This window comes from Parasteatoda tepidariorum, chromosome 5 (assembly GCF_982258835.1).
Source record: "Parasteatoda tepidariorum strain Cologne lab strain chromosome 5, Ptep-v5.0, whole genome shotgun sequence".
In the NCBI taxonomy this organism is placed as follows: domain Eukaryota; kingdom Metazoa; phylum Arthropoda; class Arachnida; order Araneae; family Theridiidae; genus Parasteatoda; species Parasteatoda tepidariorum.
In genome coordinates, this window is record NC_141759.1 from 3,848,384 (window position 1) to 3,871,144 (window position 22,761).

Below are 22,761 nucleotides of genomic sequence, written 5' to 3' on the forward strand. Positions count from 1 at the left end.
ATTGTTACTAAAATTCAGTACTTTGAGAATATCACGGACATCTTTTGAAAATAGTTAAAAATGATATAAAAGTACTTCTGAGCGGGTCAAAAATAATTAAAATTATGTGGAATGAGTTTTTATATCACTATATTTTTATAATATAATAACAGTATGAAATCCTAACCTTAAAACAGGGCACGAAATTTGAATTCTAATGTAACTGATGCCATTTAATAGTTTAAATCGAATTTAACATGTTTTGAGCTTCTTCGTCTTCTAAGTTTAAATTTAAACATAAATTATACTATTAATTCAACTTTAGTTTGCATGTTTATGTGTGAATTTATTTATAATGTAAAGTTAATTAATTACTTTAATCTATTTCTTTAGAAGTTTTTTGATAACAATACAATGCTATAAATAAATATGCATTTGAATATGATAAATCGGAATAGGGATTTGAGGTATTTTAGAATTCAAGTTTTCCATTTGTGTTTGGAGTGCAGACGATAAGAAAGATATGCAAATCAGATCTTTTGCCATCTTGGATGAAATTCGGAAAAGTCAAACGTTTGCTCACTTTTCGGTCATAATTTAGAACTCCCCTGGAGATTTGTGGAGGCGTCCGAGGTTCTCGAAATTCATTTAGAAAGAAGAAGAAAAAAGGACTGCCTGTTAAAATGATTGGAATTTCTGGCGTGGGCGTTAAGGAAAACTTTATTTCAACGCCTGTGGAATGTGAGCATCGGTTCCATGTGGGGTCTTGTGGTGGATATCTTTATTAAATTGGTTTAGTGGGTATTTGCGGTGAAACGGAACCATGAAAGCTTATTCGAAAAATCGAACAACCAAATTTATTCCTCTCGCATAGTTTGATATAGTGTGTGGGTTAAGTTGAGTTGTAACTTTTTAAAAATGTTTTCTTTCGTGAATAAGTCGTGGTCATTAGAGAACTTAATACGTCATGTATTCGAATTTTGGATTTTTTTCTTTAGATTCGCCATTTAATGTGGGTGGTTAGTAGTGGAACAATTAATTATTCATGATAGGTTTTTTTATGACAAAATGGTTCCGCTACCAATTAAGCATTTAACACGGATGCCAATCGTAATTTATTTTAATTTATCTTTAATTTCCCTCAGTGTTTTTTTTATCCATGTATAATACAGTTTCTTTTTTTATTCTTTAAGTAAGAAAAAGAGAAAAAAAGCCCTGAAAAAGGAACCCATCGAATTTTATGAAAAAATTTTAAAAAAATTAATCAAATTGCAGAGACTGATTATAAATTAAATATAATAGGGACTTTTCTCATTTCATACCTATTAAATAACTAATTAGAACTCTTGAAAAGCTCTAAATACATTCATAATTCCAATCGTTACACTCATTCATCGGTGGAAGTCAACAACCGCCCATTTCGGCCATTCATAGTAACATATTCAAAACAAGAACATTTTAAAGCAAATAATTTGTTAATTCGTACATTTCAACTCAATTCAATTTCAACTCAAATTTATTAAAATTATCAGATTTTCGTTTATTTTAGATTTTTTCTCACTTTTTTTTTTTTTTTTTTTTTTTTTTGGTACACGATTAGAATAAAATTTAGAAAAACTTGTATCAATGGAAAATTTATTAGAATTATACAACGGGGTTTCATACATAATTTTTTATAATTCAAAAAAATCATAACACAGTCATGGTTAAAACGCATGATTCAGTTTTTTTAAGAAAAAAAAAGTCTAAGCAAATGGTTGATTAATTAACTTCTTTGGAGGTGGCTTGAAACTTCTTAAACCCTTTTTTTTCTTAGAGTTGCACAAGACTTTGCAAAGTGATTCACACAAATCAAAAATCGAAACTAGACTTATACCGAGCCAGAGTCCCAAATAACCTCCTACGTAGCTGAATAGTTCAACACTCTATAGAAAATAAAGCAACACTCTATATAAAATGCATAACTGAACACTAGAAAGACTGAAACTTAGTATATTTGTCCAAAAGCAGTCAGTAAGACTGGATTGTGAAAGAATAACTAATGTGTCAAGAAATTTGCTTAAAATTAATTTTTAATATTTTTATATTATTTACAGTTATATAACAAGTTATTAGTAAATAATAACAATAAAAAAATTATATGTTGTACAAAAAGTCACAAAATTCTAAGAAATTGTATCATTATATACATCATTGTTTTTCTAATTGAAATTTAACGGCAGTCAAAATGACTTCCTTATAGAATATAAGACACTCTACAATCAGAATGCCTCTATACATACGAACGTTTGCATTCGTGGACGGGATAGCCTGGTTTTTAGATGATTTCGGTCATTTATGGCAAGCCACGGCCATGCTTCCTACTGTTTGAAAACCTTTCGGAACTGATTGTGAAATTGTTTTCATCTCGTCAAGATTCACATTGCCGTCACGCGTGACAGTTTTCAATAAATTGTTTTTCAATTTATAGTGGACGTCATTCATCATTCCAAATTTAAATTGACGAGAGTTCATAAAATGCGAAAAAGAAATTATAATGACACTAATAATTTTCTAGAAATATAATCGTAATCTTTATAATTATTCTCATGTGGCGCCCCAGGCTCTGAGAGAGCATTCGTAAAATTTATTGACACGTCGAGTCACGCCGTAGCAGTATGAAGACGAAGCTATTCAATGGACCCAAGGCACAAGGCCCCGAGTCACGCGTGAGAAGAACTTCACTAACGAGCAACTATTTAATTTTTTATTTTGTGACGCAACCAAGTTAATGGTTAACTAAGCTTAAGGCCAAAATGTACATATTATTAATAATAAATATCCTAATAATAATAAATAAAGTAAATATCCTCAGAGGTAGATGAATCATGGATTAGAGCCCCCTCGCCGTCAGGCTAGCCGTAGGAGATTTTCGTTGTTTTCCTCTCCATCTAACGCAAATGCGGCTTAGTTTCCTCAAAAATCCCTCCACGAAAACACATTTCTCCCACTACTAGATCCAGGAGTTCCCTTGTCTTCTGGATTGGGTTCAAAATGAGAAGGCTACAGAGTTGAACACTAGTAGTCGTGAACTCAAAATCGGGTCAACTTATCAATGAGGTATATAAAATATAAAAGAAAAATAACAATCAAAGTAATCTGAATTAATTATATAAAAATAGTAATTACAGCAGATTGGAGATAGCCAGGACTATCGCAGTATTTATAAAACAAATTTCAATATTTTAAAAAAATACGTTTTAAATATTTTTCAAATTTTAATACTTACATTATATTTAGCTTGGTATGTCTGTCGTTTCAATCGAAACTTTCTAAAGGAATATTCAATATGCACAGTTTTAACTCTAAAACAAAACAAACAAAAGAATGTCTCAATGATTTTTCCGGGTGTTCTTCGTTTAACACTTACCCGAAATTGAAATATTTCGTTTAAAAAAAAAAAAAAAGTTTGATGTAAAAATTGATTTCTCGTCGATCTAGAAGTTAATTTCCATCATTTTATTTCATTAAACTGGGACAGATGATAATGTGTGGATGTCTGATGGGGTTTTATTTCCTCTGATTGTGTCTCAGTGCTTTCGAAATCTACTCTAATGCAATATTTCCGGTAATTTTAGGTGAATCGGATGGTTGGGGAGCGAGGTGTGGAGATCGGGTGATGAATATCACCACCTCGTCTAAATTATGTGTATTTAGTTCGTACATGTACTAATTTTGTCTTTAGATTAAGGATCCAACCCAGTCCATCTCTAATAATCTATTAGTGATGAAACGTTTAACATCCGACTAAACGTTTTCTCTAGAATTACGCGCAAAATGAAAGCATAACTGTAGTAATTCATTATTAATGTTTTCATTAGTAATTCATTATTAATCCACTGAAAGAGTAATAAAGTAAAAAATTCATAAGAAATCCATTCACATTGGATCTTTTCTCTCACTTATACCATTTACTAGGATAACTTACATTTTTAAAAACAACGCGTATAAAGTATTTTCGAATATAAAACATTAAAAAAAAAAAAAAATTTAAATTACAATTCCTAGTAAATGTAGAACAGGGGTTTCCAACTGGCGGCCCTCGAAGCCTTTTTTTGTGGCCCGCGAATTAAAATATATTATTTGTCATTTTTTTGCGGACGATTTTCGTAAAAAATCTATATGGGTTTGAAATACAGTAGGGAACCGATTATCTGGAACGATCGGGACCATCGCTATTCCGGATAACTGATTTTTCCGGTTTTCTGAATCGCTACAAAAAGCCGTTTTTTTTGGAAATAATCTTAAAAAGAAGAAAAAACGATGGAGCAATACACTAATGATTATTTCCAAAATGATGGTAAGGTAAACATCTTTCATAAAAGAACGAAAAATCCTAAAATTTTATAAGGAAAAAAAATTTTTTTTTTTATAATGGTGGGAAAATTTATCGAATTTCGTTCCGGTTTTTTGGTTTTCCGGTTTTCTGATTTCCGGATAACGGGTTCTGTACTGTACTTTTTTCGTTAATAAAAACCTAATTTCTTTGTTTCTGTGAAATTTAACACACCAACGATGCAAAGAAATTTATTTCTCAGGTATTGCATCCAAGAAAATATTTATTCAAATACAAAAATTATCGTGTATGTTGCTCTTTTTTATTTCTTTTTTTTTTTTTTTTTTTTTTTTTTTTTGTATTTTGGGAATATAATTTAGCATGTGCGTATTAGAAATTTTCTCGAAGAAATTCTCCGATTTAACTTTTTGAAACCACTAATTTTGGACGAAAATATTTACACACACATTTGTAAATTTTAAATTTAAGTATCTATTCTCTGGTGGTTGCAGCAGACAAACCTGAATTTTCTCATTGAATATTTTGTGTGCTACTAGGTAAGTTTTAATACCAACTTTTCAAAGTTTTATATCATAACAATTAGATATCTGTCGCACATTAAGTGTTTGATACATAGGTGCATATTAAAGTTATTGTAGCCCGAATTTTTATTGTCTATTTAATATTTTTAAAAATATTATTAATATGCAACTAAATATTTTTAAAAATCTACTTCTTATTTTAATTTGTAATTCAGTACTTTTGTTTTGTACAGTTTGGTAAAAATCTGACAGTAATATTTAATGTTCCTTCAAACATAAAATAGTCCTACATAAAATTATGATAAAGTTACGGCCCGCCATTTGATTTGTGTTTTTAATTGTGGCCCCCGGCCTCGTGTAAGTTGGAAACCCCTGATGGAGAACAACGGTTCAATACACTACCAAAAATTTCTCCTCCCCGAAAAGGTTTTCTAGAATTTGGAATAACAGAATTTCGACACACTGTGGTAGATTTTCTTACAAATGTGTCATTGGGTACATACCCATCAAGAAGAAAATCTCGGATACCCACATATGTGACTTATGATGGCTTGTTGAAGTTGGGCTAAGTTTCTCTATCTAGGTCAGAATGCTAATTAACGTGGAGTTATTTAAATACAGTGCAGTATCGCACATCGAATGTGTTGAATTATAATTCTTTCTCGTCAACTTCTTTTACTTAGCTTAGATTTGTTATTAAATTTTATTGTAACCGTGATATATTTTTGTTTTGTCTACACGGCAAATTCGATCCATAATTAGTCTGTTTATGTTCTACATGACATCGTGTCTGCCTTTATGTTAAGTAAGAAGTGTATAGTAAAAGAATTGAAATCTTTGTGAAAGAATACAGAATGTGTCATTTAAGAGAATTGATACTTGTCTGGCTTGGCTTACTCGAAATAGAATGGGTAAAGCTGTTGCTAAAGTAATCTTTTTTCTACAAATTGGCGAAATCCCTAACACTCATGTAGGACATTCAGATATCGTTCTAATTTGCAGGTCTTCGAACAAAACTCGACGATTTTTAAATCTTCTCTTATATCATTATTACGCTCTATAAACAGTTTTGTTCCTTGGATCCTTCATCCAATGAAATCTCTGGAATGTCAGATTAATATTGCAGTCCTAATTATGAATTTTTTTTCGATTCATTTTCTTTTCTTTTTTGTCTCCTGCAATCGATCATTTCTTCAATAGTCTCTGACAGCTCCCTGAGAATTCTAACAAACATGAACCTCTATGACGTGGTCTTTACTGACAAGGTAGGTTCAGTTCATTTTAGTCTCGCTTCAAAATGTTCGAAATGAAAATTTTACGCTAACATTAGGCTGACCAGCGTCCTCCCAAATCTAAAAAAAACTGGTTGTAAAAATTTTAAACGGATATTTGAAAACGCACTGTTTATCTTTCTGATTCAATATTTTGAGAACAGAAATCCCTCACACAGATTCTCTAACAGAAATAATTTATTTTTCAAATAATTGGAAATAAAAAAGTGAGTTTTCAAATATGTATTTAGAAATGTTTCAGATTTGGGCTTTGAGGTCAGCTTACTAATGTGCCGGCTAAACTAGATGACAATTATAAAATTATATCTAGATATTAAATTATATCTAGATGACAGTGCAAGTTGAATTTGGTTCTTTGATCATTACAATCAGAATTTAACTCACTATTTAATCACTCAATAAAAAAAATAATTTCCAATTTTAGCTACTTTTCTTGTAACTAAACCTCTGTGCTTCAAATGTTACAATTATTTTCTAAACTGTGTCAGAAAACGTTTTTGTCAATCGAAATTTCAAACACATGAAAAAAATTTCTTATCTTAGAGCTAAAAAGATGACGAAAAATAAAATAAAAATTTTAAGAACAAAATTCTTAAATGAAGTAACCTGGAAAAAATAATTTTATTTGTCAGACAAAAAAGCATAAAGTCAAGGATGCATGACTTAAATACTTTTCGAAAAATCACCTCCCCCGCCATTCAAAAGTCATTTTCACTAAAAGTTTTTTGTTTTTGATCTGACAAAAAATAAAATTATCTTCCTTTTTCATTCATTTTTTCTCCCATTAGTTTTAATTGATGGAATAGATACAATTTATGCAAATAACTATCGGGATACGTCAAAAAAAATATGCTTGTTTAACGTTGTGTGAACAAAAGAAAAAAATGTATATATTTCGGAATACTTACTTGCAATGCTCTAAAAAACTCGTATTATATTTCAAATCACACTGAAAGAAGGAAAAATAAGTTTATTCTTGATAAACATTGCAATCATGTAGTTAAATTTTCCCTTTTAAGTTTTTTTATCAGACACGTTAACAAAAACAACAGAGAACCTTAATATTTTTGATGAGATTCTCTATGAACGAGTGATTAAGCTGATTATTTATATCTCTCTGCTCTAATTTACGCCGTACGTGTATATATATATATATATATATATATATATATATATATATATATATATATATATATATATATATATATATATATATATATATATATATATATATATCCATTTCGTGCAAATCCGTGGCTAAAATTATTTGCAAAACAGGCAATTTATGTTTCTCTTTTCTATTTTATATTTTTTCTTAAATAAAAATCTATTTTCTAAAACTGTTTATGGTCAATTTCTAAAATTATCCAGTATAATATTACCTTGATCACATCCATTTCGGGCCCATCCTTGGTAACTAACAAATCAATGCACAGAATAACAAATCACTTCAGCAGTGCAGTAGGAACGGCACTTTAAAACCCTCTAGTTACTCTCAATTTGCGCTTTTGTTTTCATATTTTGTAAACTGGCAATCTTTCTGCGAAAACATTTTTAAATCATTCTTGAAAAATTTCCCGTCCATGTAAGTAGATCCAGTGGCGTAGCGAGGGGGAGCAAGGGGGGGGCATCATGCCCCGGGCGCTGCACACAAAGGGGCGCCAAATGGTCATCAAAACAAGAAAAATTGTTGGATAATTTTTATTTTTATTATAATTTATTTCTGGAAAATATATTTTAAATTTGGTGCCGATGAAATATAATAAATGTTAATTCGTAATTAAAAAGGAGCACTAATCAAACTGTAATAATATGTTCATAATAGAAATGACACGTCTTTTCCACTGGGCTGGCTCGACCTGTGTCTGTCAGCACTTCCTTATGGCATCTACGCTGTGTAGTTACATATATTATCTCCAAATATTTGCAGTGTACAAAGTACAAACATCAGTGTACAAAGTGTTTGTATGTTTGTACAGTGTACAAAGTACAAACATTCTTTCTTTCAGAACACTATTTATTTTCGTTTCTATAAACGCAATGTAGCTTACGCTTTATATTTTAAAACGATAACAATAGCACTCTAATGTACTTATATGTACAGTCACGGAAAAAAGTATCCCGAAAATAACAACTAAAAGACTCTGTCTATTTTTTAATATAGATACTTCTCAGACACACAACAAATACAGCGTTTTGCTGTTACTAGGAAAGGACACAAACGCCGTATTTGTTGTGTACCTGAGAATTATCTGTTTCAAAAAATAAATGATTCTTTATTTGTTACTTTCCGGATACTTTTTTTCGTGACTGTACTTATCCGTGACACTTGCGACAGGTTGTGGAATTCCGCTACAAGTTAGGTAAATACCCGAAATATTAAAGTTTAAGTTATTTTGTGCCTGTATTTTTCAGTTTTGCGTCCTTGTCATCGCGCTCTGCTTAGAATAAAAATGAAATGTTATAAGTTTAATGTTAGCATAAATTATAGTGTATATTTCACTGTGTTGCTACCTTTCAAGTTCAAGACATTCTTGGTTAGTAATAAAACAAATAAGATTACTTACTACATCTACTCGACGATTCTATTATTCAGTGAATAGGGTATGAAAATATTTGAAATGATCAACTTTGATGATATTATTGATAAATTTGCTTCATCAAAAGCGGAAAATTTATACATAGTAATTAGCTTCATTAATGTATCATAATCATATTATTAAATATATGTATCTCCTTAGAGATAATAAATATTTACTTTTTTATTGTTTTAAAGCTGCGTGTTTTTAAAATATTTTTTTATAAATATGTAAAATAAACAATAGGTATCTTTTGAACTAATTCTAGATGATCATATACATTTCAAAATCTAGTCTTATTTTCTCAACTACATTTTTTGTCTCAAATTTAATGCCTAGCTTGAGCCTATGACTTTATTTATTTTACTTTATTTATTACTTTGCGAGTATATTTTACTTATAATATTAGATGGTTTTCGAATGGGGGTGGCGCTAAAAAGGTATTGTGCCCCGGGCGCGAGTTAAGCTCACTACGGCACTGAGTAGATCTGATTTTGCTACTCGCTTTATAGTCCATTTTTTATACTGTTTTTTCTCTTTATTTTATTTTATTTTCTGTTTTTACATGTTTTTTTTACTTTTTGTGTTCTATTTTATTTGTTGTAATTTCTGTAAAAAAAATTTTTGAGTGCTCCTTACACTATTGTATTAATATATTTTGCTTTGGCTTTATTGATACAATATCAGAAAGCACTCTGTTTTGCGGATATAATCGTGTGGGCTGATGAAAAGATTATATCTTTTTTTCCGGTCTTTTTTAATAAATTTTTATCCTTTTTTTTAAACTGTAGTTGTTATTTCTTTACTTACTATTTCCCCCCCCCCTTTTTTTCATATGTCTATAATTTTTCTTTGTTTTATCTTCATTTTGAACTTATATATATATATTATCGTAATCTTTGTACCAAATTTTACAATATATTTGCTCCTGGGTCCAAGTCCAAGAGGTCGTGAGTTCGATCCCGCAGGCAGAAGACTCCCCTTGTAGTAAATGGTGACTGATGCACGCTAAATCTGTCGTGTCTCAAAGCCCTCCATGTTCCTATAACAAATCATACCTCTGGGACGACTGATCTGTTTCCTTGTCTTTTGGATTGGAATCAGAATTGCAAGGCTGATGTTCAATGACGGTTATAAAATAAAATGTGTTCAGCTAATGGAAAATTTAGTTTTCCATTATATAAATGGATTTGCCGGCATATTCCCTTTAATATAGAGAGGCTGTATAAAATTTTCAACAGTTGGAACACTTTCTTGAACAAGAGAGAAATGTGAGAAAGCATGTTGTTCGTTTCCTACGTTTTATTTTAACATTAGATTGCATTTTTTTAACGTTTTATTGGATATGAAATACAATAGCTAGGTTTGAGTGGCTGATGACCTAAAAATTCTTAAAAAATTCCCTAAAAATTGCACACAAAAGATATATCTAAATACCATAAGACCTCCGAGAGTTTTCAATAACATGTTTTATATTACATTTTTATAAAAAAGAAGAAAATGTATAAATCGTAACTTGTATTCATAAATTTGATAAAATATAAGGTAATAATTCAAATAAATATGCAATCTCAAAATAAAAGAAATAACCATTTTAAGAGAAATGAAAAAGGTTTTAATTTTTTGTTGAAATCTACAAGAACATCACAATTGCACTACATTATCAAACGTTTTTTGATGTCCTTGAAATTGAAGGATTGCTTATTGTCAAAAAGTTTATTCTTATACGTATAAAACCTCTGTTCAACAGTTGGAACACTTTCAACACTTGTTATTGCGATACATTTTAAATAACAAGATTTAATTCCAATGAGGGAAACCGGGTTCGAATCCCAACCATAGCTGGTCGATGCGAAACCGCATCCGACTTGCACCAACCACAGTACGGACCCGTGGGAGGTTCTCGTGGTCTTCCTCTCTATGTAACTCCATGCAAATTAGTTCCAAGTAAAATCCTCAATGAAGTCAAATTTCTCCCGACACTTAATCCTGGAGTTCCCTTGTCTTCTGAATTGGGTTCAAAATGGCAAGGCTACGAAGTTGAACATTAGTAGTCGTAAATCCAAAAATTGGTTCGGCTGTTCAACGACGGTTATAAAATATAAAATTAAATTAAATTTTTTAAAAAAATCATTCAAAATTGATAAAAAATATGATTAAAAATGGGGGAATTCTAAAAATCACCTGATAAGCCATGAATAATGTTCCACTGAGGAACAAGATCACTATTGATTTGTTAAATTCGGAAGATGTAATTTGAAAGATGATGAATTCGTAAAAATGTAATCATCAACATCCTAGCCTTGGCAATAACTATTCCATGTATTGTTTATTATGTAATTTACAAACATTGTTTTAATTTTTGAGGGTGGAAAAAAAGTGCAAAATCTACATGATTCTTGTTACAAAGGAATACACAAAACAAACACAAATAAACACAAAAATTAAATAGAAAAACAATATTAAATATCTTACATCTGAGGCTGGAATTGTTAGTTTTCGATATTCAACTTCATATATTCTCTCACTTTAAAAAATAAATAAACAATAAATTTATTATGCAATTACATATTATAAATATTATAAATCATGCAATAAAATATTACTTGAAGAATACTCTAAGCTATTTTAAAGGAAACATCACTACAAAATTTGCATTTGAAACCTGTTTGTTGTTTATACATGATTCGAAAGTATCAAATTTCCTAAAAGAATATTACTATTATATAAAAAAATAGAATATTGCTTATTTTTTCCTTATTTTGTATTATTTAAGAAAAGTAAGTGAAAAATATTTTATTTAGTATTTTAATAAATGATGGTAATAAAATACTACATGAAACACCATCAGTGTCTTTTTCTGTGTCAGAGGTGAAATCAATCCTCAAAAAAAGGACCACTTCCAAACAATAAATTTTCAAAGTTGCAGTTATTTATAGCGTAAATTGAGGAATGTATTTTATGACACGTTCTTACAGAAGTACTGAACCGCATTTGATTTGTTGATTTTGGACTGATAATTTCATTTCTTTTTTATTTTTATTTTTTAAAATTTTTTTAATACTTTTAAAAACATTTTATTAATAAATAATTTTCTTCTTCGCTTTTATATAAAATATATTTTCCTTGCTTTCTTGATATTTTAAACTTTACTATTACAGTCGAACTCGTTTATAAGAGCACAAAGGGACCGTAACATGTACTCGTTAAATCCGAGTGCTCGTAATAAACGGGTCCTTAAGGCAGGCTTGCAACCAGAAGAGGGGTGGGGGGTTGGTAGGTCAAATTATTGAGTTTACATAAAATTTAATTAATACTTACTTACTTTAATTAATTTAATTAAATACTTTTCTTAATTTAATGATAACTATCCCCCCCCCAACCAGCAAAAAATTTCTAGTTGCGCTACAGTCTTAAAGGAAAGAAGCAATAAACGGAAAGAAAAATAAAGGAAAAGATTCTTACCAAAACATTTATTTTTTTCATTAATCTACATATTTAAAATAGTAGTTTGTTAGCTTACTTTGAAGTTTCAGTTCGCGGTTTTTTTTTTATTTCGCGCGCATTTCTTATCATTTTGAAAAAAAGATTGCAAGACGGAAAAATATTGCTCGCTAAAACCGGGTCTTGCTCGTTAAAAGCGACTTCTGTTCCATAGACTTAACATTGATCCAACCAAATATTCTCGTTTCCCTCAGTAAATCCGAGTTCTCGTTAAATCCGAGCTCGTTATAAACGAGTTCGACTGTATAAACAATAGTATAAAATCTGCATATTTTTTAAAAAGAATTGCGAACATTTTATGAAATACGTCGTTTTTATATACTTCCAATGAAAACTTTTAAGCTATCGAACAAATTCATATTGATTTATTAATATTATAATTTAAACAAGATTTAAATAAGAAAAAAAAACGTTGAAAACGAAATCAACAAAAAATTTAAGAGTTACGCAATAAAAATAGAAAGATAAATGAATTGAAATGTAGTGGTTCTGATGTGCCATGCAGCTTCAAGATGGCAGGCCACATAAACTTAAGCACAATAATAGAACATTAAAATACCACAAATATAAAATATATACTTGTACTTGCATTAAATATATACTTAATATTTAATTTAGAGCTTACATTCATTTTTAAAATATAAGATTAAAAAAATTAAAGATTATATTAGAGGTAATTTTACACTATAATCTTTTTTAGTTGGAGTCGCATAATCCTCTGTCCAAATTGATAAGTTATTTACAGTAAATTACTTAAATTATATAAAATGTTCATTTTTTAAAATCTCTATTTGAAACAACTCAGAAGGTTAATACTTACAAACAAGCCGGTTGACAGTGAAGGGTACAGTTTTTAATAATTTCGTCTGTTGTTGTTGGCTTTTCAAAAGTAGCTGCAAAATGTTTCACGAAAAATAAATGAGTACTGAGAACATTTAAAATAAATAAATTATTCAATAATCAATGAAGAGGAAGATATTTCACTTCACCTATTTATTAAACTCTTTACTTGTTTCTGACACGATAAAATAAAAGGTAAGCTGTTAATTGGGTATAATATAGCCTACGTCACAGGTTGTGTTGTTCCTACTAAATTTAACCCATGAACGGCATTTTCTGCGAGCCTAACTTCAAGCCACAAATAAACAAACGAAGTGTTCGATCGTTTAAATAGCGGCTCGCCAGATTTTATTGCATTATAAAGAAAAGTTATTGAAACTAAATACAACTAAATAAACAACAACAACTAAAACAAATAACAACAACTACTAATAACAATAACTAAATAAACAACAACTAAATTCCATTCGTTTAGCATTGCGTCATATGTTGTTCCTACTAAATCGAAGTAGTTGTATTTTTTTCATATTATACCCAATTGGGTATAATATGAAAAAAGCACAACTACTTCCACTTACTAGGAATAACATTTACCTTTTAGTTTAATTAATAAACTGAGTTTTAAATATGCTTACTAAATTCATAAACTTCGGTAAAACAACAATATAAATTATTTCCAAAGGAACTAGACTAATACAATTTCAACCTGGCGAGTAGCGACTTATAAACAAGACACTTCATTTGATGCTTTTACTTGTTGCTAGAAATCAGGTTCGCAGAAAATGCTGTTTACTAGTTAAATTTAGTAGGAATAACACGATCTGTGACGTAGGCTATAGTATACCCAATAAAACAAAAATTGTTCGGGCATCAATCCTCATGTCTTTATGATGGGAACAGAAAGTCTAAAGCGTAATCAATTACGTATTCACTTTTTGTAATTGTTTCTGTACTGTTTTTGCTCATTTCAAGTCTCTCATTGATGTGGGCGATTAAATAATCGGCGAGTTATGTTATTCGTCGTGCCCTTTCCACTCAATTCCGTGGAAAATAAGGGTTATGCTGCATTTCTCAGACAAGTAATAAAATAAAAAAAAAATTTTAAAGTTTTTTTTCTATAGGAAGCTTCTAGTTCAACATAGAAAATTTCTTACATTGTTAGAAATTTATCAGTAAAAATGATTAAATAACAATTTATTTAACTGTCATTTTACCATATTCAAGTCAAAACTGTCAAATAACCATAAAAAAAGGTGATATTCAAACTGTTATGTACGAGGAAAAAAACTTTATTAACTGTTTTCACCTAATACGGCTTAACAACCACAATTCTATCCGCTCCAACTTGGCCAGCCTCTAAAACTCATTTTGTTCCCTGCAGCTGGGTGCATATATTGTACCTGAGAGAACTTATTGGTCATTTTCTTGACCGGCTGAACAGGAGTTCGAATCTCAGCACTGATACCACAATATTTCTTCCAGTCTTTCTTTACATAAAGAGTTTCAATTGTCCTTCACTCTTCAATCGATGACATTTTACTGTTAAAATACGAAACTATCATTGAATACGAATGGCGCAACAGAGTTCCCATGTCAATTTAAAATTCATTTTCATGGTTTAGCAACTATGCTAATTGTAAATGGTTACAAAACCATCTAGTTTTTATTCACTTCTTAACTGTAACTCTTGTTAACTGTTTCAAAACCGTAAGGGTAAAGAAATGTTCCTAACCCTAAACTTTATAGTTAATCGGATGGACAGACTGCTTCCGGTTATTTTACAGTAAATTCAAAATGAAAATTCCAGCAGTGTACTTGAACTCGTAGTTTTTGTAATTTTCATGAAATAAAATTTAAAAAATACCCAACCAGAAAAGAATTACCCTATATTGGCGGGAACATTTCGTATGTTATTCACAAGACACTTCTTTCAAAAGCAATTCTTTCTGATTTCAAAACCTTTTTCACCCTAAATGAATGTTTTTTAATTTCATTGCATAGAGATACTCTGGAGCTTTGTTTAAATCGGCTTATCAGATAAAAAAAAAATAATTTTTTTTGTTATTTACCAATTTGCATAAGTGCATAGCATATAAAGTATAATTAGAAATATGCAGGGGTTTTTGGGAAGTAACAGTATAATTCTCACTTGGCTACCGACAATTATAGATACATATTGTTGGAAAATGGTAAGAACTGAATCATTATAAATCTTAAAATAGCAATAGCTTTTAATACTTACTATTACAAAGACGTTCAGTGTGAGAAACAGGAATCTGTTCATCTACACAACCGCCTTCTGACAAGACTGACGCTAAATTGCAATATGCAATACATTCCTTCAAAATACAGGAAATAAATATTCAGTGGTTGAAGCTAATGTAGTTTAAAGTTTAAACTACATTAGGCTATTTCAAGACATTAAGAAGGTCAAAGGAAGGAAAAAATTAGTTAACCACTGCATAATTCACCAGGAAAATTTGCGTGCGAAAAGATTGAGTTTGCCAAATGTCACAGTACCAATAATTCAGCTAATCAATTTTATAAAGTCACGCTCGTTAAATCACCGTGAATTTAAAGAATTCCTGAAAGATTTAGAAACTGAATATGGCGATGTGGTTTTTAATACCGAAGTACATTTGCTTGCTAGAGGTGCAATGTTAAAAAGAGTATACATCTTAAATAGCGAAATACAATTGTTCGTAGATATGGAGGGATATGCCCTTCCTCATTTTGGTAATAAAGAATGGATGTGAAAATTTTGGGTTTTCTTATCGACATGACTCAGCATCTTAATGATCTTAATGTGAAACTTCAAGGCAAAGGACAGTTTATTCACAATTTGTATGATAAAATTCAGGGCTTTGAGAGCAAATTAAAATTGTGGAAACCGCATCTTTTGCAGAATAATGTGTCTCACTTTCCACATTTAGAAAAAGTAAACGTTACTACTTCTCAAAAATACGCACAATATATAGACATTTTAATCAACGAATTTCAAATACGATTCCAAATGTTTAAAGCTGAGAAGACAGCGATTTCCATGAAAATGTTTTCCTCGCCATTTAATATCGATGTGGATACAGTTCCCGAAGACTTTCAATTCGAAGACTTCAGACTATAAAATAACCGCACCATAACTAGAAACTGTGAAAAGAAATCTGTTACAATTTAAAATCAATTACACAGAGTATTAACAAGCTCCATAACACTCTAAATAATTTTTTGTTCCTAGTAATCAACTTTTTACGTACTGAGATTCTTTTTTCGTGAGCCCAAACTTTAGATTGTTTTCGAAGGCTCTATCGTCTCATAAAATCATGCTTTTTGGCTGATTCTATTTTCATAACTTGCAACAGTTGCTCATCACTGTTAGGTCGAGTTTAATCTATTTTTAACCAGCGCCCTCTATGATTATTCAGAAAATGGCGTAAAACGCCAGTAAAGCCACAGTTTTGAGAAAATAAAAAAACACTTGTGGTCTAATTTTTTGGAATTAAAACCTTACTCCAATGCTGTATTATCTGGACAAAAAGAAAATAAAGCATTGGTTTTGATAATTTTAATCTAACTGGAATTGCCCCCATCTAGAACTTGTTTCGAAAATCGCCAAAGTGACGATTTTAAAAGATGTTGAATAACTTTTAAATTACTTAAATTATTTGCTCGTTCTAAAGCCCAGATAATTTTTCATGTCAAGGTGGTTAAAAATTATAGCTTGATTGAAGTGTAAAGCACTTAAACTGTGGCTTTTCTACTTTCTTTGGAGAAAGAGCTTCGAAAAGTCACATTAAATAGGCAAAAACTAGTGCGAACGATTTCTTAACTTACAAAATCGGAAACAAAAACACTCTTCGTCTGGATAAACTTACTTTTCCCCCGACAGATTTGAATTGCTGACCCTCAAATGTGGGGGGGGGGGGAGGTAGAGCTCTAGTCGTTAGTTAGAAGAGCGATCGAAAGTTTAAACCTCTTACAAGATCCGTTATCTTTCCATCCAAAATCTGGAGATATTTAATTGACGAATCTGACATCGTAGATTACTTTCATTTTTAAGGAGTATTGACGGATTAATCTTGTGCATAAACAAAATGGACGACTCTATCACCTTTTTTTTTTTCGAGCTTGAATTTCTAGAAACTGTTAGGGAGACGGATTCATAAGGAGGTGGGTGAATGAGGTTTTACTTCTCAATCAACATCATCTTCAAGATGACTGACCACACACCTTGATGGGTTCATTGAACTTGAAGAGTATGTGACTGACTTTATAAACACCCTCGCACTTTGATGGGCCAGCAAAATCACTAGACTTGAACTCCGTGGGGAAAAAAATCAGTGGGGCAAGTTAGAACAGCGTGTAATAATGTCGAAATCAGTTAGTACTGACTTTTAACTAGATACGATGTACTTTTAAAATGTCACTTTCTATGTTACGGATGAAAAACTGCTTCTGTGATTTCCCAGAGTGACTAACTTTGTATTGAATGAGTATTCTTACTACTTGTGTTGTGGGTCCAGTGCCATTATTTTCTTTCCATGCTTTGATATAGTCATAACAGTTGGTATTGTATGGAGGAGGAAGTCTTTCAATTTCAGTCTGAAAAAAAAACTATATATATTTGTGTGTATATATATATATATATATATATATATATATATATATATATATATATATATATATATATATATATATATATATATATATATATATATATATATATATATATATATATATATATATATATATACAGTGAAACCTCCGTTAAGCGGACATTCATGGGACCAAAAAATTTGTCCGTTTATGAGAGTTGTCCGTTTACGGGAAGGGTACCCTAATAACGAAATTTAACACCGTAAATTGTTTTTTGAATATTCTCAAAGATGTAGAAATAATTAAATAATATCTACAAGGATACTGTAAATATCTACAAGAATATTTATTTAAACAATAAGAAAGATAAAAAAGAATATATAAAGAAGTTTGATATAAATACATAATTCTGGATGTAGCTACAGATAAATAAATATAATTTTCCTATTAGCATAGATACTCAAGTTAGACATATGATACCAAATAGGAGCGTACTGTCCTCAGTCCGTTTCAATTATTAGGTTCACATCCCCCTTACACCTACTTATCATTTGATAGGGAACATGGTTAATACCTACTTGGAAAATAAACCTCCCATGATTCAAAGAAAAAGTAATGCATACCTGTAAGTCATGAGAACCTATGGAGATGATTATTCACAATTGATCAGCCATCAAGTGTCTGAATAAATGTTTCATTTATATAAACACCTCAAAGATTATACTTCTGTTCTCTTTTTTTTACCCCAGTTGTGTTAAATACAGTCTTCAAATTGATAAGAAAATTAAAGAAATTTTCAATGGGGAAGAAGCATTGAGAGAAGTCATTTCAACTTGAGGGGTCTCATAACCTGTGTGGTCCAGATGAAAAGATCAAAAGATGCCGATGTCAGAATTATTTCAGGAGTGCAGTATCATTTTCTCTACTTCTACGAAGATAAGGCAAGGTGACAGGAGAAAGATTGATTTTTCGGTGATGAAATAGCTTAACAATATTTTTAGTTATGGATAAGGCAAAAAGTTTTATTTACATGCTTTAAAAATGGTGAAAAGTTGCATTTTTTTTTATCTTGCAATTTATTTAGAAAAAGTAGTGTCCGGTTTGTAGAGATAAAAAACAACGTTGCAGGATCAAAATGACTGTCCGCGTCCGGTTACGGGAGTGTCCGCTTTGCGGAGAATGTACGTAATGGTTTATTCGTAGAAGATTCCCGGGGAATTAAAAATATGTCCGTATTGAGAGGCGTCCGTTTTGCAGGAGTGTCCATAACAGGAGGTTTCACTGTATATATATATATATATATATATATATATATATATATATATATATATATATATATATATATATATATATATATATATATATATATATATATATATATATATATATATATATATATATATATATATATATATATATATATATATACAAATCATCAGAATTAAAATACGACATATTAATAATTATACATCCCACTTTCTTCAATTTACGGTCTTATTTTCGTAATTTGTAATCTGGCAAACTATTTACGAAAATACTTTCAATGATTTTTCAAGGTACGGTATCAGTAAAAAAAAGACATTTGAATTATATATAGAATACAATGAATAAACACGAAAAGGACAAAGAAGACTTGAAAATTTTCCCGTTCATGTAAGTTCCTTTCAATTCGCTACTCGCTTTATCGATTTCATTTTTTGTTTTGTTCCGTTTTTTCTTTTCTTTACTTATATAAATGTTCTGTTTTTATGTGATTTTCATTACTTAATGTGTTCTATTTTATTTTGTTTAAAAAAATTTTTGAGTGCTCCTCACACTATTGTATTGATATATTTTGCTTTGGCTATATTGATACAATATAAGAAAGCACTCCTTTTTGGCCGATATAATCGTGTGAGATGATGAAGAGATTATATCTTTCTTTTGGATTTTTGTTGAATTTTTTTTAATATTTTTTTTAAAAATAATTTTCTTTTTTTTCAATATTCTGTTTTTCAATGTTTTCTCTACTTAAAAATATGTTTGAGTGAGTGTGTGTACCCGAACACAGGAACATAGAGATGCAAAACAAAATTACAGACAAGTTGCAAATTACAAAAAAAGGGGGCTATGTTTAATATCAATCGGAGTATTCGGCAAGCTAGGAGACGGCCCATTGCTAGTTAGAAAGAGGTTGGTCAACCCATATATTCCTTGTTAGAAATTTTCTTCAGTATCTTTTTATTTCTCTCTTTCATTCTGTGTTTGGACACTGATGAAGGTGTTTCATTAAAGAACTGAAATATGGTATAACTGCTTAAGTGGTATCATTTGTGCCGTTTTAAATTTTTTAATTAGATTGATGCATTTATATTATTAATTATTCCTGTACAGAACTGTATCTCGGCTTTACCCTGTTCCTGGACATCCAGGAAATACTATTGTTGGATCAGTTTATACCAAATCCTCAATGCACTCTCCAAAAAGTCTTTTAAAAATCTCCTCAATGCCTTTGTTTACTTTCTTTTGGTTCTATAGAACGTTAACCCTCTCTTCAACTCTATTACCAAAACACTGATTACCGATGCAATATTGGCCTCGTATGAAGCTCCTCCCACTAATTCGTAACCTTCTCTGAATGGATTCACCATCTGAATGTTGTTGTGTACAGATGCATAGATGAAAACTGGATCATCCAAGTGAAAGTATTCCTCAGGATGTGTCGACATTTCCATCTCAATATCTGTGGAGGAGAGAAACATGAGTAAAAATTTCTCTTCAAAAATGAAATTCAAAATTTAATTGATTAGATAAGTCAAATAAAACTGAGACGTATTTCTATTTTCAAAATGGGTACGTAAACCTGCTGGGACGGTTGTCGCTTGGGTTGATTGATTTGTTGCTTTGGGTGAACGTCCGAAATATTTGTTATTTCCGATTTTCATATTAATTCATTCATTGGTATTATATTATTTTTATTCGGTATTTTAATATCTGCTGAGGATCGATTAGGAGAAACATCAGTGTTTGGAGAACCGGTTTAAATGCATACTTTACCTTAAGAAGACATGGATCCAGGGCATATCGTGCAAATGTATACCGGTGAAAGTCAACAACCACCCGTTTCTGTCATTCACAGTAACACACAAATATTTATTTATTAAAGCAAAACCTTTTCAATCAATGGGCTATACATGTTTTACGACAGTGCCATTTTTCTATGTTAACCCTTTGCACTAAAATTCTGGTTCTAGTACAAATTGGATTCCTTGCACTTTAAAATTCTGTTTGAACTAATATAAGAATAATATAAGAGTAATATAAGAATAATATAAGAGTAATATAAGAATAATATAAGAATAAAGAGTAATATAAGAATAAAGAGTAATATAAGAGATATCGTATGTTTTTGTGGGTATCTTCACATTTTCTTCAATTAGATTTCTTGAAAAGTTTTAGTAAACACCATTATAAGATTTTTTTTATCATCTCTCATATTTTTGGAATTTACTCCTTTTTCGTTTTACTTTTCAGAAATAAAAAAAATACGCATTTTGCTCAAAACTGTATGATTTTTTATTTAATTTTTCAATTAAACACTTGGTGAATAAAAAAAGATTTAAGGCAGGATTTTGTAGAGCTTTTTCAGAAAACTTTATGATATGTAATAATAATCTGCTAAATTTAAAAAAAAATGACTAATATTTTATCGAGTTAAGCTATTTCAATAAGTTTAAAGATAAAAGCCGAACATTTTCAATAAGTTAAAAGATAAAACATATGCAATGAATGGTAAAAACACAAATAAATCATTGATACCAGAATATTTTTGTGAAAAATTCGCATGCAGTTGCCAAACCTCTCTAAGTTGTCCAATTTAAAATTTTTGGCACCAGCATGACATTATTTGCAATCGAAATTAGCTTTCATAAATTTAAATCAAGTAATAATTCAACTAATAAATATACGTTGGTTGTTTTCTGGGAACGAAGCACATGCTACATTGCTAGATATGTTTTCACGATCTGAGTTGTATGGTAAAGTAAAATTTATTTACATACTGCGAAATCTGTGGTAAACAAACTATGTTCACTTAATGTTACCGTAATTTAAACACATAATTGAGGAACTTCTTTTTGTTAATATCGATATTCATTACCATGAAATATGTCATATGTTTAGTCAAACTATGTTAATTTCTTCTCCCTTCTCTTTGTTAGGATCGTTATTTATTAACATTAAATATGTCACATGTTTATTCAAAATGTGATAATTACTTCTCCTTTCTTTTTGTTAGTAAGCTTTTAGTAAGTTCTTTTATTTTCATTAGCATAAAATACGTCATATATTCAGTCAAACTATGATCACAAGTATTCCCTAATCAGTTTCTCTTCAATGACAGAATATCTGCCCATAAAACAGCGAAAAATAGTTGCTGAAAACGAACGCTATGAAATATGACTCGATTTATAGTACCACATAAAAGAAACAAATATATAGGTTTCATTAAAGAGCTACTTACATAATGAATTCGGATAAATGGCATTTTCGGCATCTGGATCATGTAAATATGAATTGACTGTGCGACAATAGGAAGGAGCATTATTAGGCTTCGTGAAAGGGACTCGGCGAGCCCTGCTGATTTTCAATAATAATTAGCTGTCAGGTAAGGCATTATTTAATTATAACATGCATCAGTTCATTCATAAAATACACTTTCCAAAATACAAATAAGTGCAAAAATTTTGATTAGTTTTATTTTCAAACCTTTTTGCAAATTATAACAAACAACCCCTGAAAACAAGCAACTATGTACCCATTTCTTTTTCCGTTTAAAAAATAAACGTCAAGCGACACAACAAACATTTCATCGATAATCGAGTTTATTGCACACATTATGTTATTTCGCTCTGTCGATGATTATGCAAAAATGTTCTTGCAATAATCTCAAAAGGTAACTTCTATAATTCAAAAATATCGTTTTCAGTCTACGAGTGATAATTGATTTGCATTTAATTATATGGCCACCAAGATAGACAGACTTTGCTTCACATGATGTCTTGTTTACGACAAAGACATTATTCATGAATCACCGATGACGAAAACACTGCAAAAATACTTATTTGTTCGGAGATACA

The 22,761-nt window shown here is 30.2% G+C and overlaps 2 protein-coding genes across 2 annotated transcripts; both read right to left on the reverse strand.

Annotated features, from left to right (window-relative positions):
• Positions 1-1,595: 1,595 nt before the first annotated feature.
• On the reverse strand, positions 1,596-17,085 carry LOC107453819 (degenerin unc-8). Its single transcript, XM_087165185.1, has 7 exons — positions 17,029-17,085; positions 15,294-15,390; positions 13,032-13,104; positions 11,183-11,234; positions 7,037-7,077; positions 3,248-3,323; positions 1,596-1,904 (listed from the first exon to the last, which is right to left on the reverse strand). Exons 1-7 carry the CDS (start codon positions 17,083-17,085, stop codon positions 1,725-1,727), a joined length of 576 nt encoding a protein of 191 aa, XP_087021311.1. The 3' UTR covers positions 1,596-1,724.
• On the reverse strand, positions 16,324-22,604 carry LOC147808493 (uncharacterized). Its single transcript, XM_087165191.1, has 3 exons — positions 22,146-22,604; positions 20,206-20,366; positions 16,324-17,650 (listed from the first exon to the last, which is right to left on the reverse strand). Exons 2-3 carry the CDS (start codon positions 20,356-20,358, stop codon positions 17,447-17,449), a joined length of 357 nt encoding a protein of 118 aa, XP_087021317.1. The 5' UTR covers positions 20,359-20,366; positions 22,146-22,604; the 3' UTR covers positions 16,324-17,446.
• Between the last annotated feature and the right edge of the window lie 157 nt (positions 22,605-22,761).

Bases quoted from the DNA above. Each gene is read 5' to 3' on its own strand.
- LOC147808493 (XM_087165191.1), bottom strand. From the start codon at position 20,358: ATGGAAATGTCGACACATCCTGAGGAATACTTTCACTTGGATGATCCA. The intron at 17,651-20,205 runs GTAATCAGTGTT...TTTTTTTTTCAG, and splicing joins ACGAGGCCAATATTGCATCG to ACTGAAATTGAAAGACTTCC.
- LOC107453819 (XM_087165185.1), bottom strand. From the start codon at position 17,085: ATGTCAGATTCGTCAATTAAATATCTCCAGATTTTGGATGGAAAGATA. The intron at 13,105-15,293 runs GTAAGTATTAAA...AACATTTTGCAG, and splicing joins CACTGAACGTCTTTGTAATA to CTACTTTTGAAAAGCCAACA. The intron at 3,324-7,036 runs GTAAGTATTCCG...GTTTTGTTTTAG, and splicing joins AGTTTTTTAGAGCATTGCAA to AGTTAAAACTGTGCATATTG.